The 19,877-nt window shown below is 44.0% G+C and overlaps 2 protein-coding genes across 2 annotated transcripts in view; both read left to right on the forward strand.

The window, feature by feature from the left end:
- The window catches only part of LOC118566336 (choline transporter-like protein 2), a 33,471-nt gene extending 25,835 nt beyond the window's left edge, over positions 1-7,636 (forward strand). Inside the window, 7 exon segments of the mRNA XM_036148067.1 lie at positions 44-247; positions 370-546; positions 629-910; positions 2,140-2,254; positions 2,330-2,377; positions 4,983-5,387; positions 6,840-7,636. Of these exon segments, the coding sequence (XP_036003960.1) occupies positions 44-247; positions 370-546; positions 629-910; positions 2,140-2,254; positions 2,330-2,377; positions 4,983-5,387; positions 6,840-6,967 (1,359 nt within the window). The 3' untranslated portion in view covers positions 6,968-7,636.
- Positions 7,637-9,087: 1,451 nt separating this feature from the next.
- LOC105929970 (phenylalanyl-tRNA synthetase subunit alpha) lies at positions 9,088-18,620 on the forward strand. Its single transcript, XM_012867927.3, has 13 exons — positions 9,088-9,273; positions 9,425-9,562; positions 11,478-11,576; positions 11,664-11,782; positions 13,591-13,683; positions 14,341-14,469; positions 14,556-14,671; positions 14,753-14,837; positions 14,921-15,020; positions 15,613-15,781; positions 15,918-15,995; positions 16,331-16,445; positions 18,246-18,620. Exons 1-13 carry the CDS (start codon positions 9,127-9,129, stop codon positions 18,349-18,351), a joined length of 1,494 nt encoding a protein of 497 aa, XP_012723381.2. The 5' UTR covers positions 9,088-9,126; the 3' UTR covers positions 18,352-18,620.
- The last annotated feature ends 1,257 nt before the right edge of the window (positions 18,621-19,877 follow it).

Consider the following 19,877-nt stretch of genomic DNA (forward strand, 5'->3'; position numbering starts at 1 on the left):
CGTTGATGTTGGTGGTAAAATCCTTTCTCTTTGGTTCCAAAAGCTGCAGAAGACAAGGCCGAACCCCCAGGCTATGAACGCCCTGATGGATGCTGATCAGCTGAAGCCGGGTCTCCAGTATAAACTCGTATCCCAAACCGGGCCCGTTCATGTTCCGGTCTTTACGATGGCCGTGGAGGTGGACGGAAAGACATTTGAGGCTTCTGGCCCATCCAAGCGCACTGCCAAGCTGCACGTAGCTGTCAAGGTGAGCTGAGCCCATCCTCAGTGGGTTATTCACCGATGGAACAGCTGCAAAAGCTGGACTTATCATAAATATTGGTTTGTCTTTTATCTCAATCCAACGTCCTGCTTTTTGGGTATGTTTAGGTACTGCAGGACATGGGCCTGCCCACTGGGGTGGAAGTGAAAAGTACCGAACCAGCTGTTAAAGTGGAAGAAGCGGCGGTACCGGTCACGGCAGAAGAAGTAAAACCGACAGTAGCAGCCACTGAATCTTCCACTGCTGCCACCGGAGCGGCTGGTGCTGCTCCTGAATCTACTGAGGTCAGCTGATAACAGCCGGACTTTTTGACAGCTTTGAATATTCAGAAACCTGATCTGTACATCGTGGGTTTTCTCCCATCAGAGCGCTCGCCAACAGGGACCAATTCTGACTAAACACGGCAAGAACCCCGTGATGGAGCTGAACGAGAAGCGGCGGGGCCTCAAGTACGAGCTCATCTCAGAGACGGGCGGCAGTCACGACAAGCGCTTCGTCATGGAGGTGGAGATAGACGGGCAGAAGTTCCAGGGCACAGGGTCCAATAAGAAGGTGGCCAAGGCCTACGCAGCCCTGGCTGCCTTGGAGAAGCTCTTTCCTGAAGGCTCTGTTCCTGAGCCAGCCAAAAAGAAGAAGGGACCGCCCATGGTAAGCATCCTGCATGTTGTCCTGCAGAAGCATTTATGCTTCTAGGATTTATCCAAACTTTGTCATGTTTCAACCACTTTTCTTCTTTTTTACCAACAAAAAGAGAAGCATTGGGTGCACATTTTCATTTATTGCTGAGCCATTGCGTACTTTTAAGAAGAATCATCTTTTTCTGAGTTGGAAGTTGTCCTCCAATCTTTGCACAATGACTCAAGCTCAATCAGAATGGTAAATGGACTGAACTTATTTAGCGCTTTTCCTGTCATACTGACCACTCAAGGTGCTGTACACTAGAGCCACACTCACTAACGCACACACATTCATACACTGATACACAGCTCAGTGGGCAAATTGGGGTTAAGTGCCTTTGCTTAGGAACACATCAACATGTGACAAGGGGAAGCTGGAATTGAACCCACAACCTTCCGATTGCAAGACAACTATTCAACCCATCAAACCACAGTCTAAATCATCTCAATCTGGATTTTATTTTGCCATTGGGCTTCCATGAAGAGACTACCATGCAATGCTGAACGTTTAGGAAAATGCATTGTAATGAGTAAACTTTTTTTTATGAGACACTTTTCTCATTTACTTATTTCTAAGTTAGTTTGAAGTTACACAAGTGATGTGAAGCCTGTTCTTAGCTCATTGTGTAATACTAGTAGCACAGAGCATTTTGTTCATTTCTATTAGTGTAATAAAAAGGGGGGGGGGGAAGAAATTTATTTATCGGATTTGGTAAAATAAAATTTGAGATTTTATTTTCAAGCCATATCGTCCAGCCCTAGTGGCCGCCTACCAAAAGTTGGTTTTAGCCAATCACAGTATAAAATTACACTACAAGGTAAGCAAGTCAAGGTACTTCTTGCTGTTCTTTTAAAGAGGAAATTGTGGACTCTAAGAAATCAGATGTGATAGCAGCAGCTATGCGCTGGTCCTGTGCTGCCATGTTTATGTTGGTTTGGCTGTGGGCTCAGCTGCTCTTGATTTTGTCCCACTGGTATGTCCCGCCTTAAACCGCAATACTGCAACGGGATTGGCCCGAGACGTTTTTAGTTCAGACACAAACGGTTATAGCCCGAGCGGTACAAGATGGATCCACATGTGTTTGTGAACCCACAAATACTGCGAATTCATCTTGGAGGCAAGGTTATAGTCTGGCAGAGAGGCAAGTGGGATCTTCTGCTCTCCTGCTTAATTTCAAAATATCTTTGTATCCTGTACAGCACGCATTTGGCATGATGGGCGGCATGGATGCTGGCGCACCCAGAGGTAGAGGGAGAGGACGAGGTCGTGGAAGAGGCAGAGGCTTCAATAATGGCGGCGGCTACGGCCAAGGAGGTAGAAACCTACATTTCCTTAAATGATTAACAGGGCTGATGGTTTATTTCAGCACTAACTGTGATTTCCTCTCAGGTGGCTTTGGAACGTATGGATATGGGAACAGCGCTAACTCTGGCTACAGTAAGTATTTGTTTCTTCCCCTCCACCGTTGCTCTGTTGACGTTCCCGTGTCCTGTATCAAAGGACAAGCGTCTATATCAGGGGTCACCAGCCTGTTTGAAACAGAGCTACTTCATTGGTGTCATACAAAGGGCTACCAGTACTGATCTTTGAACTAGAAGAGTCAGAGTTCACCTAAAGTTTAAGTAAAATAAAGATGTTTTTCATGCTTTGTTCGAGATAATGTCATTTTTAAATCTATATAAATGCATGTGTGAATAAACAGGAAGAGGAACGAATTAAAATAAAGTTTTAGATGCTGCTCACTGGTGGATTGGGCTTTTTTAGAACAGGCTCGTGGGCGCCACATGTGGTCCTCGGAGGGGGGGGGGCTACTTGGTTCCCACAAGCATCATGTTGATGACCCCTGGTCTATATATTGATGAAGGTCAAATCAAAATGGTTGACCATTGTGTTGGCAGAGATGTTGTCCTGTAGCTTGTTGCAGCTCACCAGGGCTCTTGAAATGTATGGGGTGGGGGGGGGGGTCGCTCCACAGCACCTTGCTGGGGTTATCCTAGCCGAGTGATTTTACATTTCTCTGCTTTAAAGCCACAGGGTTGAATCGGTTTTTGTCCAGTCTCTTCTATGAGTTCCCCGTTCTTCATTCTGGCAGCCTGGTTTGAAGACTGACCTACCTGAGCGTGACAGGAGCAGAGAAATCTAAAAACCAGAAATGATCTGACCAAACATGGCCTGCCATTTTTAAGGCAGAAGAAAAATTCAAAATAATCTAATTTTGATTTTTTTTTCCTCCCTTCTCTGCCCTGTCTCACTCTTTAGGTGACTTTGTCTCAGACTACTATGGCTACCACGAGTTTGCGACATAGAACTTCCAGTGTTAGAACAGAACCAGAGTCCTGTTAAGAGGGTTTGAATGGACAAAAATACTCAGTAGTGTTCCAGCAGGATCATAAAGTCCCGTCACCACCAAGTCCCCGACCCTGGGAATAAAGTGACTCCGTCTAACCTGTCTTGCCAATACCACTTGTCACATCCTACCACGTTGGGGAGAAGCTCTTCCACTGCATGCACGCAGCCATAGGATGCCCTCTGTCCTGTCACCTTGCTGCGGATGTCCCTGACCACCTGGACCTCTGAGCCCATTTGGCTCCGTGTCTTCTCATAGTCATGACCTGCAGGAGCTGGACAACATACTGCCTTCTGGGACATCTCTGCCCTCTATCTTTAGATAGACATGTAGTGAAAATTGTTGTCTTTTTTTAACTGTATGCCTTTGCCACTTCCAACCATGATTGGGTTAATAAAAAAAAGGAACTTTTTATTTTATTTTAGGGAAATTCAACATTATTTTTCATCAAATCTGTTGTTTCCCTGACTTGTTAGTATTGCAAAGTTAGAAATACACTAGCTGCACGCTGGTCTTAAGGAGGAAACACACCGGACGTGTTGCAAAATGCAGCATACGCGCGTCCTACACTCGGGTTAGCGTTTCATTTTAATCGGTCAATAAAGGTACACTAGAAGTATAATATGCGCACGTATTTATGCTATGCGACGCCTAAATTAGATTGAAGTTTTAGTTTCAGACACATACGCTCCTGTTTGGCAGGGAATAAACGGGTAAACCACATCCTGTGTCGAAGTTCACTTCCAAAATAAGAGTCCAAAATAAAGCGCCATGGATGATGTAGTTATGACAAGCTAACAAACTAAAATATGTGATTTCTGATCTGAATATGGTAAAGACCTGGAGTTTTAGATGAAAACATAGGATATCCATCCATTCATCCATTTTCTGACCTGCTTAATCCCTCATGGGGTCGCGGGGGGTGCTGATGCCTATCTCCAGCGTTCACTGGGTGAGAGGCGGGGTTCACCCTGGACAGGTCGCCAGTCTGTCGCAGGGCAACACAAAGACAAACAACCATTCACACACACACTTACACCTAAGGACAATTTAGAGAAGCCAATTAACCTAACAGTCATGTTTTTAGACTGTGGGAGGAAGCCAGAATACCTGGAGAGAACCCACGCATGCACAGGGAGAACATGCAAACTTCATGCAGAAAGACCCAGGGTAACCCAGAACCTTCTTGCTGCAAGACAACAGCGCTACCCACTGCGCTACTGTGCAAAAAAAAAAAAAAAAAAAATTACTTTTTGTCTTTAATTACTTACCCAAGTTCTTCTCCCCAGAATCACGCAGCTGTGGAGCGTACTTTGCCGCGTCTGGTGTAAATCTACACTTTTAAAAACACGGCCATAAGCCGCGCCGCTTACGTTACGCGGCCAGTGTATTTCCTCCTTTACTCTGGCATTGTTTAGTTTTTCTTCTTTTTATTTCCTGATCTGTATCAGCAGTTGTCAGAGCTGAGCAGAGGCTTTCCTTGTAGTTTGTGCTCAGACTGCTGCAGTTTGGAAATCTGTTTGGTATGGGAGAACTCCTCACTCCGGCTGTTTTTTTATATGTTTGTTTTATTAATAAATGTTGCATTCATGACTGACTTAGTTATTCATTGCCTATTTACAATACACACGCTGGAGCTGCTACATGCTAAATATTTGACCTGTTTTAAGGCTGTGGTATGCTGTCATTCCCTAGATTACTACGACCATAGTGGGGCAAATGGAGGAGCCGGGGTATCGAGCAGCCTCTCAGGCGGCCTTCCCTTCGGCTCCACAGAGGCGCCGGCTCCGAGCTACGGTTCATATTACCAAAACGAAGGATCCTACGCTGCCCTGGGTGCCAACAAAATGGCCAAAAAGAAACCCCCGGTGCTGAAGGGTGGGAAGGCAAACATTCCTGGTCCCCCTAGGGGACCCGCAGGGCCTCCAGGAGGCTATCTGTCAAGCGTCTCCGCAGGGCAGGGCTCCTACAGCCAGTATGGGCCAGTCAAGAAGACTTTCAGCCAGAACCAGGGGGGTGCAGGTGGTTATTCCTACAGCACCGCCTACCCAAGCCAGGTGACAGGAGGCGCTGGAGGGAACCAGGAATACAATTACGACGGTGAGTTTCTCCTGTTTTAAGCTTAAAACACAGGATTCCTGTACAGTCTGCAACAGTTTACAATTCTAGTATATTTCCAGTACTAATGGAAGAGTATTTGTATTTCCAGACTTTATTCCCCGTCCTGCTGACTAAAAATGTATCCATTCGTCTTTCATCACTGTCCGTCGTTTTGTCTGTTTATCCACCCAGCAATCCATCCATCATCCAGTTTGTCTACCCATCAATTTGTCCATGAACCCATCTACCCATCCATCAGTTCATCAGGTTTTCTATTAATCCTTCAGCCTCCGTCCATCTACATGTCAAACCATTCATTTACCCCTCCCTTTGTCCATGTGCTCGCCCACCACTTTGTTTTTCCATCATTCCTGGATCCGTTTTTCTGTTCACCCATCCGTTTGTCTGACATCAATCTATTTCTGACTAGAATACAAAACTTAGAATCGGGGTTAGTTAAAAAAAATGTATTCACTAAGTTAGAGTGAATTGCATTGCAAACATCTCCTTTGTTGCATCTTCGTTTCAAATAGACATGCCATTTTCAGTTGTAGGTTATTGTATAAAAACAGACTATTACAATTTAGTGGCCTTTGGCAGTAAAGCTTGTAATATTGAACATAAATGAAAAATTCTCTCAATTATTAATGAATGGGTATTTTACACAAATTTACTAAAAGATCCCGTAATGTATCAAAATTTATCCAAAAGAAAATTCTAGTCACTTCCTGTTTGCTGCTGTTACATCACCATGGGTAAATTTCAGCTAAGTGCTGCAGACACCACAGAGTAATACATCTGGCACATTTTTTCCAGTTGACCCGACCATTTAGTTATTGAACGCTGCTACAGCCATCGCAGCTGCTGATCCTTTTGCTTCTTTGGGAGTTCAGGCGTTTGATATAAAGCTTGTTCAGGACGTTTAATGCAGACACGATTCAGTTCTGACCAGGGGAGCTGCCGCCGTGGCTCCTCCTGCCATCTTCTTATCCACTGACACGTGACTCACTTTCACCCATCAAAAGGGGCAGAAGCCCACATCAGCTGTGGGGCTTTACAAACTAGGAGCAGGCCTACGATGTGAAATGTCTAAACTATTAAATCTTTTTTTTTTTTTTTTTTTTTTTACAAATTAATGTTTTTATGATCGTTTAGAAACTAAAGCTGTGCAGTTAGTCAAATGTATTGTTCAATCTGTTTGTCAATCCATCTTTCCTCCATCCAATCTCATGTCCTTCTATCCTAATGAACTCTATTTTCCATGTTTAAAGGTAGATGCTGTGGAAAAATAAAATCCAAATTTAGTGTTTATACTTAAATGGCCAATGACACAAGTCTGGAGTTCAGTTTTGAAAAAGCATATTTTGATGTGGAAAAATTTTCTTTGCAAAAACCTTGAATATAATTAAAGTTTCTCTCCTCTCCCATTTTTACACCCCACCTTTCTTCCAGGCTTCAACCCCCAATCCACCTACGGCGCGCAGGGAGGTGGCAACCAGGGCTTCGGCTCCAACCACTCTCAGTACCACAACCCCGGCTTCGGCAGGGGTGAAGGCAGCATGGGTTACCAGTACAGATAGGTTGTCACCAGTCCGTGAGCAGCACCCTGCGTCAGTGTTCTCGGCCCTTCTCCAAAGAGAGCGATGGAAGACTTGCCTGTGCTCTTTGCCTTTTCCATGTTTGCTTCCTATGTGCTTTCGGTTTTAGATGTAGCACATGTTGGCACACTTTGAGATATGTGGACTTTTCAAATGTCTTGAGCTGAGCTATGGTTGAACTAGTGGTCTGTTTCAGTGGCGCGACGACTTCCAAGTCTTGTTTTGGTTTTATTTATTTTCTTGATCTTTTGCTCCTGGTCCTTACCACCTAATATGAAGACTGATGTGACAAACTTGGTGTTAAGTCATGACTTTAGTTTCCTTCTTGAGATGGCTGGAAAAATGTGAAAAGCAGTTTAACCATATTTTTATGACTCTTATTTTTTTTTTGGCTCCATTTTGTGGTAATTACAATGTACCCAGGTAGCTTTTTTTTCCCCTTCCAGCCGTGGTTGTGATTTTTGACTGTTTTTGTTATTTACCTGATGTAATGTGGTGATTTCTCAGTCTGATTTTTCTGGATAACTGGAACATATATTCTGCTGTTTAAATCCACAGCTCTGCTCAATGTAGCTTTTAAACTGGGTGGGGTTTTCTCTTGTTAATGTGTTTTTATTAATAAATTCTTTTTATTTTGAATTAACAGTTCTATTTATACATTTTGGGTACTTGTGTTATTCATGAGCATCAGGTAATGGCCTGTGACACTAAACTTGATATAAACTAACAACCAGTTTTAAAATTTTGAGCTTTACGAATTTTAAAACGTAAACACTTTTCCCCCCCCCATTAACTATTCATTCGGGTCAGTGTAATGGTTTACCTCCATCTGAAAACTAAAAGTTGACGCGAAGGAGAAAACTGGCAGAAAAAGTGCACCAACCAATTGGAAATATGTCCCTGAAAGGGTTGTGAAGTGAAGTTTGAGGGAGATTTACAAGTACAGCTAAGAAAAAATGTCAATATCTTTAATAAAAGTTTGGTGTGCCTCATTTCAGAAAATTACACTTAATATAGATCCATTGCATATCCAGTGTCAGAAAATCAGAATACTACTAGCACCAATTTAAAAAATATATTTTAATGTATAAATGTTGTATAGTGGCATAAAGAATCATGGGAAGGTTGCTGACTGGACAAATGTCCACAAGAAGGGTAAACCACTAATGGGTATTGCTAAATAAGCTGGTTGAGAGTGTTGTATCCAAACATTCATAGAAAGTTCAGTGGAAGGAAAAAGTGCAACAGATGACTTCAGCCTTGAGATTATCAAGGGAAATCGATTCACAAGAAGTGGACTGAGGCTGGAAACAGAACGTGAAGAGCCTCTACGGACAGATGATCCCACACAGGCTACAAATGTTGCAATCCTAGGGTTAAGCCATTCCTGGACCAAAGATGGCATCAGGTGTGTCTTACCTGGGATAAAGGGAAATAGAACTGGACTGTTGCTCAGTGGTTCAAGGTCCTCTTTTCAGATGAAAGTAAATTTTGCGTTTCATTTTGAAGTTGAGGTAGAAGAGTGGAGAGCAACAGAATCCATGCTGCTTCAAGTCCAGTCTGACATTTCCAGTCAGCCCGTATTGCCAAGAGGAAGATGAGCTAAAGGCATCTATTCAAGCAACCTGGGCCTCCTGAACACAGTTGAGACACGCTGCAATGATGCAGTAATTCATGTAAAAGGAGCTTCAAGTGTTACGTGAGCACACTGGATAGTCCACTGACATACTTTGCTGCAGGATGGTTTATTGTGAGTGCTTTAATCTTGTATAATTAATTTATATAACAACATTTCAGGAAAAAAATATACAAGTCACACTAATTATTTTAAATCAAACTAAAGTGGTTGGGTACACTTTCTGAAGTCAGGACACGTTTAAGTGGTTTATGCATCTGTAGTTGCCATTATTAGTGCTATTATGAATATACATTTTCTCACATAAATATGTCAATCAATTGAACTTAATGTTTAATTCTACTTTTATTCGCTAAACCCAGTTTCCAGTCCCACTTTTGTTGCTTTCGGAGGAGTACGTGACCCTCTCAATATGGCCGACGTGCTTGCGCGTCGTTCCTGCGGATTCGGACACGTTCGGTTCGAGAAAACAACGTCACATCCTGCGTCTATCGGGGCTTCCAGCATGGCGGACACCGGCGTGTTGGAGGCGCTTCTCCAGCGGGTTGAGAAGGCGGACGGCGGCGTGGACAGCCTGGCGGCGGCGGCCGGCCTCGGGGTGGACCACCAGGTCATCGTCGGAGCCGTGAAAAGTCTGCAGGCGCTCGGCGACGTGAGTGCTGCCGACCCGAGAGTCGGCGGAAGTCGGAGTGTCCGTCAACATGTAGCGCGACTGATGCAATGGGGTTTAAAGGAGGAAGACTTGGAAGCTACAACTCCGTAAGGGGTTAACACGGCAGTCATGGTTGTTCTCTGCTGTCCAGGTCATCTCCGCGGAGCTGCGCTCCTCCAAGCACTGGGAGCTGACCGAGGAGGGCACCGAGACAGCCGAGCAGGGCAGCCATGAAGCCCGGGTCTTCAGCTCCATCCCCGCGGAGGGTCTGCCGCAGGCTGAGCTGATGGTGAGTGCGCAGCAGTTCCCCGGGTTCTCCCGTGTTGTTTTGTTAATTACTTTATTTATATACGCGTATGAGCCCCCAGATTAGCCTGCTTCTGCTTCATGGTTTGGTTTGAGGGTTTCCTCATCAGCTGGGAATGTGCAGAAGGGATGTCAAGAACCCAGAACACAGCTTCATGCGCTCAGCCGCTCCTAAAAATATACGATTTGTCCTCCAACCTTGGATTTAATAAAGTAGTTTGACAGGGAAATAAGGCCAAATGAGCTAGTATAACACGCTTCCTTCCAGCACTCTTCTTATTAGCTGTAGGAAGTCTTGTCTTAATTTTGTCTCCAAATCCTAAAATGATGCTCTTATTTTAAAATCGATTTTGATTTTGAAAGTGATTTATTGAAGAAGTGCAGTCTTGGCGACCTCAAACGCGCTTAGATGTCATTTTTAAAACAGGCCCAGAACTCTTCAATCCACAACCATCTCTCCAATCTATTTTATAGTGTTGACATATTTCAATAGATAAGACCCCCCCCCCCTTCCTACACACACACAGCAGCAGCGTTTAAAGGAAATTATTAATAAAAACAGTGCAAGTAAAATCCTAAAAATAAACCCCATTACCTCAAAATTTTAAAAAATATGAACACTATATACATAGAATTAATAAACTATCGTTGAATTTGCTTATGAACTCTTTTAACTCACTTTAATTCGGGTTGAATTATTTTATTAGTACAGCCTCGATATGTTGGTAAAGATAGCGTTGTGAACCAATGACATTAGCAGCAATAATCATTTAAAAAATTTTAACAGTTTTTTTTGTTATTGGATACAATAATTTGAATCTTATTTTCTTTCTTTCAAAACCAGCAACAATCTTTAAACAAAAAAAAGGCTTTGATAAAAACTTAAAAAAAAAAACTGATAAAAACTTATATTAACCCTTTGTTACATAATTGTGTCAAATAATGATGAAAAATCTAATTGATGTACGCACTGAATAGAAACTGTATGAGCACAAGTGAGACAAAACCAGCTCTATTTATTTATTTAGTTATTTATTTTTTTGACATGGACATTTTATTTAAAGCGTTTGGTGTCAAAGCATTTTAGAACAGAACCGTTTCAACACTCCTCCAGCTGTTTATTAACGTTTTGCCATCTCAAACTATTCCAACAACAACTTAGAGCAGGTTCAAAAACGATCACCACTGCAGTCGTGTCATTTTTACATCATTTTTTCAAACCAACTCTAATTTCGTCATGACTGTTGTTTTTCAGCTGTGATCCATATGTTGTATGTTCTGCTGGACACACAGTGATCCGATTTAAAACACATCGAGCCAACGTGGTTCCTTAGTTCTTCCGAAGCAGAGGGGCTGATTTGTTTTAACCCAGAAGACGAGAGGTTCTTTGATCTGAACCGTATTGAAAAATAATCTTTTTTCTTTCTTTCTTTTTTTTTTAATAATGCTATTGTCTTTGATGGAAAAGTTCATATAAGCTAAACGGTTGGAATAAGATCATGCATTATGGGCCATCATTAAAGAGTGTTTCTTAAATTAACTTTGGTTCTGGTCTTGAAAATGCAGCAGTGAATTTTGGATGGTGGATTTGTTGTATTAAGCTCCGCCCCTGGAGCAGCCAGTAGGGGAGAACCTAGCCACCCTGGACCAAGTGCTCCCATATCACTACACTGCCACCACATTCAACCTGAGCATTAACACCCAGAGACAGACATAATGGGATGAAACCACCAGCAGCCTTTTCACCGGCTGTTGTCCAGCAAGTAGCTCTGTGGGTTTGAAAATATTCCAAAACGAACCTGCAGAGACGCAGCAAAAGTAAAGCCATCACGTTTGTCACTTCTTGGCCTCCGAGAAGTTAATGCCGTCTTCCAAACTTCTTCGTTTCTCTCTTGTAGAAACTCTCCTTCGGGAAGATCGGCTTCAGCAAGGCCATGTCCAACAAGTGGGTCCGAGTGGACAAGTCCCACGAGGGAGGACCCAGGATATTCCGAACTGTATGCAGTGATACTTCCCTACCAGCCATTTTGGCCGTGTATGATGCGGCGCCCTGTTCTGTGCTAAGACGATTGTGTGGCCCTCAGGTGGAGAGCATCCAAGACCAGGTCAGAGAGAAGCTGCTGCTGGTGAAACGGGGCGACGCCGCTCAGCTCGACGAGAAGGAGAAGAATGAGCTGAAGAAGAGAAAACTCCTCGCTGAAGTGTAGGTCTTCAGCCTTCTATGGAGCAGGGATTCCTGTGTACACGTCCCTGCCAGTAGGGGGCAGCAGAAGGTTTGCTGTTGGTTGACTGCGCCGCCTCCAAAATTTTAACGAGGCGTAACATTTTAACCGCTGTTTTCGGTCTCTTAGAAATCTGCTATCTAGTGGTCTCAAACTATCCATAGTACCTTACACTTTATTATCTTTATTATCATGCTTACAACTCATTTAAAGCAGCTGATTGGATAACTTCAGCAATCAGTTTTAAGCTGGCTGTTTTCACCGTGTTATCCATGTAAAAGAACAGAAGATTATCCAGCGTAGCTTGGACGGGAACATTTGGATGTTGGATGACAGAAATATGCTGCGGATTTATCCCAATTTCTGTTTTCACTAAATACTCTTACCTAAGAAGCCTTGTCCCGCTGACCGGTGGCCAAAAGACCCGTGTGCAAAACACATCTAACTAAGCATCGCTCCTTTCTTTCCTCTCTGGAAATGTTCCCTTTTGATCAGAGCAGCAGCGATTAAAGCCTTTTTTTTTTTAAATTGACGGGCACATATGAAATCAAACAATGTCGACAGTGGATTTAAAGCGGCAGCCACATTTATCGGCGTTGCCTAGCAACGCTGTGCAGAAAGCCCTTTTAAATTCATGCATTTTTATTGCAGTTGTATAATTTACAACTAATTATTTTTGAAAAGTTAGACTTTTAAATGCAGTCCCTTTAGAACCACTTAAAGGTACAGTGAACCATGTTTTTCTAGTTCATTCTGAGGGGATCACCTTATCTATTGGTTGTCCCACAGGCCAATCATTGTGAGGCGCTGAGGTAACGCCAGTGTGCGTACACCTTCATTGTTAGTTTCTGCTTCCTGGGTGTGTGTGAGCACTTCTAGTGTTTATGTATCCGGTTAGCCTCAGTGTTAGCCAGCTGTGCGTTGTAGCTCTGCTGCTCTCACTCATATTTTAAAAAGGGCTGTGAGTCAGAAGAAGCAAACCGCGTCCAAGTTTATGAGAAGAAGATGAAGGCCTCAGAAAGAAATGAGACCACAGTGGATTTGGGAGGGTTTTTTTTCATGTGATTCCCCCTGAGGAGCGGCAGAGCAGGGATAATCGTCTGGCACATGCGCAGTTATCAGATAATGGCTTGTGCGTTTCTTACCTACATTTCCATAAAATTCATTCACTATACCTTTTAATTATAATAGTTTTTATTAACAATATAACAAAATAAGTGAAACAATTTTTCTTCAAAGCGCTATGAAAGCATTGTTGTTTAGAAGTGATTTCTCATCATAAATGTCAATGTAGGGCTGGACGATATATAGGAAAAAAAAGCATACCGATAAAATATCAATCATATTGATCGATATCTATAATTATCAACAAATTCAAAATATATATTTTAAGTGCAGCCTTAGCGACCTATTTTTAGATGCAGAACATTCAAACACTGAATTCAAATCAACTCTTTATTCAACTAACTTTTTACCAAGACTTCAAGTTTAAAAAAAAAAAAAAAAAGAACAGTGAAGTCTTTGAAGGGGCGGAGCTTGGTTCCTGGGTCTGCGTTTGTGATTGGTTGGGAGGATGTAATGACTGTAGCATTAACCTACATGAATGCAAAAGGAAGGAAAACTGTTATTCTATTGAACTTTATATTTGCCCTTTTGTTTTTCTAGCATCGATATACGTCTATTGATCGATATGTATTGTTATTGAATTATCGTCCAGCCCTATGTCACTGCATAACCCTCCACCTTGCTGTGACAGATGTGTGAAGTCACTTTGTTTTGTTTTTTCTAGCACTGTTAAGTCTTATTGGATCGCAAAGGGAAGCTCCTTCAGCACCACCATAACCAAACAGGAGACAGAGCTCACCCCGGAGATGATCGCCACGTGAGTCTCTGCACTAAGTCCCCAACAGATCGAACACACAGAACTGAACACGGCGTCCGGTCCGGCCTGCTCTGTCAGTCAGTGACCGTGTCCAGGCTCTCAGACGGAGGACGCAGAGGAACATCTGCTCAAACATGGGGACAAGTCCACAGTTATGGACCTGGTCCTAAAGGCAGAGCAGGACAAACTGATGGCCTTTTTAAAAACTTTTAAAGACTTCTGGAGTTTATTCCCATCCTTCTGTCCATCTAGCTCTGTCCACCCGTTCATAAATCTGTTTCTCCAACCATCCCCATCTACACGTCTCCCTCTGCTCTTTACCCAGCTTCCATACTTAAATCCTGACCACCGGAGAAACATTTTTCATTGTCGAGCCTTTTCTATTTAAACTGGACAGGTTTTCGTGTTTGCTTGAAAATATTATGCAGAGAGGGTTTTCCTAAAAGCAGCCTCCAGATGTGCCGTTTTCCCACGGCCCAAAGTTCAGATGGATGTTGCCCATTGCGGTACATAGATTTGATGCTTTCATAGATTTGGCTGCTGATTAAAAAGCATCCTAAATGAATAGGCAGAGGGATTAAGCTCCTGTTACCTGACGTGAGAGGGAGGGGAGGATCGCATAGAGAGCTGCTGTCTGATCGGTCTGTTGTGTTGTAGCGGCAGCTGGAAAGAGAAGAAGTTTAAACCGTACAATTTTGAGGCCATGGGCGTGGCCCCCGACTGCGGCCACCTGCACCCTCTGATGAAGGTGCGAACTCAATTCAGGCAGATCTTCCTGGAGATGGGGTGAGAAGCTGTCCGACGCTGAATTAGAGCAAGATAAAGATGTAACTCTGCTATAAACGAGCACCACCAATCTCTCCGTCCTGCAGTTTCTCCGAGATGCCGACCAACAACTTCATAGAGAGCTCCTTCTGGAACTTTGACTCTCTGTTCCAGCCCCAGCAGCACCCAGCCAGGGACCAGCACGACACGTTCTTCTTGTCCGGTGAGTTTCGGCAACAAACACGTTGTCCAGCGCTCCCCTAAGCATCTCTGGTGGTCACTGACTCAGAACGTCACACTTCAGACCCGGCGCTCGCTCATGAGTTCCCTCCGGAGTACCTGGAGAGAGTGAAGAAGGTCCACTCAGAGGGAGGCTACGGCTCACAAGGGTGAGGCGCGCTTACTAACTAACCAGCATGGCGTCGTTTGCTCTCCTGCCACAGATCTGGGTCAAACCGATGCTGCGTTTCAGGTACAAATACGACTGGAAGATCGAGGAGGCTCGGAAGAACATCCTGCGGACGCACACTACGGCTGTCAGCGCGCGCATGCTGTACAAGCTGGCACAGCAGGTGAGCGGCACATGCAGCGAGGGTAGGCGAGAGCACGAGGAAAGGAAATGGGTCTCCTTTAGGTGATGTGTTCAAACATAGCAACAGTTACCAAGGATTCAGGCCTTCAATTGGTTCAAAGCTATTTTTGCCAAGCCATGAAACCTTAGATAAGCAATAATATAATTTATTAGAAATGATCTTTTTCAATTTAAAAACAGAACTAAACCATTCTGGCAGAGAGTGAAAAATAATGGCGCTTATTTTACTAGTCATTTATTAAACAAAACATATCAGCACAAATGCTTCATCCTAACAATCAAGCGTGGTGTTGGAGGGCCAATTCAAATACTTCAGATCTAATCTGAGACTAAGAAATAATTTCAACACAAACAGCGCATCTCTCCCTGCAATCTCTAGATTAGTTAAGAACTCGGACATTAACGTTATTCAGACTCTAAATGGGATTCCTTCCTAAAAAGACAGTTCTTGTACTTTGTTTCATTAATGCTGGTCTCTAAAAAGGAATCAACCGCAATCCGACCCTTCCAGATGTGTCCCTGTAGCGTTATTACCCATGATGCTCCTCTCACGACGCGGTATCATCCTCCAGGAAAAGTTCACCCCTGTCAAGTATTTCTCCATCGACCGGGTGTTCAGGAACGAGACCTTGGATGCCACCCACCTGGCCGAGTTTCACCAGATAGAAGGGGTGGTGGCCGACTACGGCCTGACCCTGGGCGACCTCATGGGGGTGCTCCACCAGTTCTTCACCAAACTAGGTATGTGTTTTAAAAAGTGGACCAGTGAGGTGTGGGATTGAAGACGACAAAAAAGCTTCGGTCTGCATTTTATTTCACTGAATGGACATCACTAGACATCGTCACACAAATGTTCCCTGTGCTCTGTCTCTTTCAGGAATAACCAAGCTACGCTTCAAGCCAGCCTACAACCCTTACACAGAGCCCAGTATGGAAGTGTTCAGCTACCATGAAGGTATACCAGAGCTCTGGAAAATCTCCTGCAGCTTAAACATTCAGCCCACGTTAAGACCTGTAGCTCTTATGAGCAACAGTTCATCGGTTTTTCTAAGTTTATGAAAAGGCGGCTGGTTGAGGATCATTAATGTTGGGAAATGAGAAATTTCTCATTAAAAAGCTTAAACCTGATGCTTAGCTTTAGAAGAAGTCCATATTAAGGTATTTTAAGCTGTTGAGTATATTTGTTTCCCCTGATGTTTCTGTTGGCTGTGCTGCAGTCGGTATGTTTTTTTATGTTTACATTTATTTCAGTGAGTTTTGTCTTAATCTTCTCTCTTTTGGCCAATTCAGGACTGAAAAAGTGGGTGGAAGTGGGCAACTCGGGGGTCTTCAGACCAGAGATGCTGCTGCCCATGGGTCTCCCTGAGGACGTGTCAGTAATAGCCTGGGGCCTCTCTCTGGAGAGGTGAGTGCGCACGTTAAACATGAATGACTCATCGCAAACTGTTTGTTGTTTTTTTTTCTTCTGCATTTTGACCAACTCAGCAGAGGTAGTGGATCCCCATAGTTGGTGGATACCCAGAGTCATTTCTGGGGTAATTCCTGCATCTCAGAAAGCTCAGAAGCCTTCACGCTGAGTCAAAATATGGCAACAAATTACTCAGTAAACCAAGCCTGCTCCTGAGCAGAGTTATTTGGGTTCTTTTTGGCTAAAATTGGCACAAGGAAGTGTCAGAAAAGGTGTTCTTTTCTGGAGGAGCCTGTATGCTGGAGCGCAAATACTCCACAGACATCTCTGTCGGGAGAGGCTGATCAGACCACGATTAAATGTCTTATCATTTCTGGATTAATATATTTGCAATCGTTACTGTTTTTCACCGCTGTCGTTGATTTGTTCTCAACCCGTACATCGCTTTTCTAACACAGCAAGGGGACGTAACAATTTCTTTGTGCTGCTCTTTGTTTTTATGCCAACAGCAGCTTTTTAATAACGTAGATGACGCAGAAAATCTTTCAGAGGCAGCTGTATGTCTCGTTGTCAGGAATGTTACTGTTGCATTCAGTTTAAAGGCGTTCCATAGTCAGAGGCCCACAATATTAATAAAACGACACAGAATCAAAGCAATAGTTTATTCTGGATCAAATTTGGAGACTTCCAGCTCTAATTGTCCATTCATGTATTTTTCTACCCAAAACCCTTTGTGCTACGGCACATTCCTTAATTTGAATAACGACACCTTTACTTCAACTTAAAATATAAATATAGCCTACGTGATTAATATAAAGTGAAGTGGGTACAGATTCTACTCCTACAAGAAAATCAGTGTCAGCTCATTTTTAGAAGGATGTGTGAAGCCAAATGCTGCCAAAAAGATGAATAGGCATATCAGTTATTTCAGTAACTCACTAACCTATCATTAATTGCAAATGTTGATTATAGCCAATTAATGCTTTAGTTGATTAAGGTTAAACATAAGAATAACTTATAACTGGATCTTACCTGATTAAACTGTATTTTCATACTTCATCTTGATTTGCTGCAACTTCCTATTGACGCCTGTTGGGTTGCAGCTAGACACGTAATCAATGCGCTCTGACTAGCTGCTTTCTACTCCGGGGAGATCGGCCATTCTTTCTGAAACGGGACCCAGGTTGTCGTAAGAGGACAATTCACAGGGAAGAAGCCCCTGGTCCAAAAGCCACACAGCGGCCCGAAAATGACAACCTTAAAGTTTTCATTGGCCTCTATAAGCCTGAAAAGCTTCACCATGTTTCAGCCATGGTGGAGGCAGCATTATAAGATGGTGGAAACGTGGGCACGGTTGGGTGTTAAAACATGACACCCATCTTAAGCACACATGAACGTCTGGTTTGGGAATGGAGAGAGCAGGCTAGCGTTGATCCAGGGCTTTTAACTGTTGTTAAAAGCCACGTCTGTCCTACAAAACCAACCAGGTCCACCAATTCTGATGGGAAGAAAAATATTTGGCCCTTTATGTCCTACAGAATTTTAGCTCCCCAGTCTGACCTATATGTCTCTATATAGACTATGAACAACAACAATAGCAAGTTCATGTCATAAGATCCTGTGAGATCTTCCAGGATTCCAGATAGAAAGAAAAAATGTGCTACTATGAAAGCAGCGGGCTTACCCAGGTCAAAGGTCAAAGTTTAGTCTCAATGTCGACAGAAGGCCTTGTGTTGAACTCCTCCCTGGAAGCAGCATTGTGCTTTTGCTGACGCAGCCGTCTCCTCTGATCCGCAGGCCCACCATGATCAAATACGGCATCAACAACATCCGAGAGCTGGTGGGACACAAGGTGAACCTGCAGATGGTATACGACAGCCCCATATGTCGCCTGGACTCCTGAGCTTCAACCCTTCTCATGACATTATTCATATTTTGAGTGGACCCGTTTTATCCTAACCCTGTAACGTTTCTGAAGAGGGACAGAAAAATACCCCCCCCCCCCCCCCTTCTAGGAGCTTTACCTCCTAGAAGTAGCATAACAGTAGAGTCCATCTTTGTCAGACATGGCAAACTCTTTTTATACCATCTTACCCAACTTATCTTGTACAGGAAAAAGGCAACTCTAGAGATGTGGGGGAGGGCAAAAATAAAGCTTTTTCTAGCAACCCATCTTCTTTGTCATTTGTTAAATATGGTTAAATTCCCTTGTATAATATATGCACATGATGTGCCTTGCTAGAGCATTCATACCCCGTTGTCCGTCCGTCCGTCCGTCCGTCCGTCCGTCCGTCCGTCCGTCCGTCCGTCCGTCCGTTGTCTTCCGCTTATCCGGGGTCGGGTCGCGGGGGCAGCAGCTTCAGTAGGGAGGCCCAGACGTCCCTCTCCCCAGCCACTTGGGCCAGCTCCTCAGGAGGAATCCCAAGGCGTTCCCAGGCCAGCCGGGAGACATAGTCCCTCCAGCGTGTCCTGGGTCTTCCCCTGGGCCTCCTCCCGGTGGGACGTTCCCGGAACACCTCACCAGGGAGGCGTCCAGGAGGCATCCTGACCAGATGCCCGAGCCACCTCAACTGGCTCCTCTCGACGTGGAGGAGCAGCGGCTCTACTCTGAGTCCTCCCCGGATGACTGAGCTCCTCACCCTATCTCTAAGGGAGAGCCCAGACACACTACGGAGAAAACTCATTTCAGCCGCTTGTATCCGGGATCTCGTTCTTTCGGTCACGACCCAAAGCTCGTGACCATAGATGAGGGTAGGAACATAGATCGACCGGTAAATCGAGAGCTTCGCCTTTTGGCTCAGCTCTCTCTTCACCACAACGGATCGGTACAGCGCCCGCTTCACAGCAGACGCTGCACCAATCCGCCTGTCGATCTCCCGCTCCATCTTCCCCTCATTCGTGAACAAGACCCCAAGATACTTGAACTCCTCCACTAGGGGCAGGACATTCTCCCCAACCCGGAGAAGGCACTCTACCCTTTTCCGGTTCAAGACCATGGTCTCGGATTTGGAGGCACTGATTTTCATTCATACCCCTTTAACCTTTTTCCATTTCCACTTTACAGCTAAAAACGTCAACGTGTTTCTTTGGAGTTTTATGTGATGGACAAAGTAGCACACAGCGTGAAGTGGAAGAAAAACAAAATATTTAATTTTTTTTTCTTCTATATATTAACGGGAAAAGTGTGGGGAGCAGCAACTTTTAAAGTATGCCACACATTCTCAATTGGACTTCGTTCCAGAATTTGATTGGGCCGTTCTAATGAATAATTCCCCGCTTTGATCTAAACCATTCCTATGTAGCTTTGGCTGCATGTTGACGAAGCTGAACCTTCTGGTCCAGTCTCCGCTAACAGGACCGCTAAAGACTTCCAACAACAGCTTTCTGTCTGAGCTGTGGATCTCTGCAGCTCCTCCAAAGTTACCACGG

This window comes from Fundulus heteroclitus, chromosome 16 (genome assembly GCF_011125445.2).
Source record: "Fundulus heteroclitus isolate FHET01 chromosome 16, MU-UCD_Fhet_4.1, whole genome shotgun sequence".
In the NCBI taxonomy this organism is placed as follows: domain Eukaryota; kingdom Metazoa; phylum Chordata; class Actinopteri; order Cyprinodontiformes; family Fundulidae; genus Fundulus; species Fundulus heteroclitus.

What these genes read in the sequence shown, in the direction of transcription:
- LOC105929970 (XM_012867927.3), top strand. Translation starts at nt 9,127, where the DNA reads ATGGCGGACACCGGCGTGTTGGAGGCGCTTCTCCAGCGGGTTGAGAAG. An exon ending in AGAAAACTCCTCGCTGAAGT is followed by an intron (nt 11,783 to 13,590) that starts GTAGGTCTTCAG and finishes TGTTTTTTCTAG; the next exon opens with CACTGTTAAGTCTTATTGGA. An exon ending in TGTACAAGCTGGCACAGCAG is followed by an intron (nt 15,021 to 15,612) that starts GTGAGCGGCACA and finishes ATCATCCTCCAG; the next exon opens with GAAAAGTTCACCCCTGTCAA.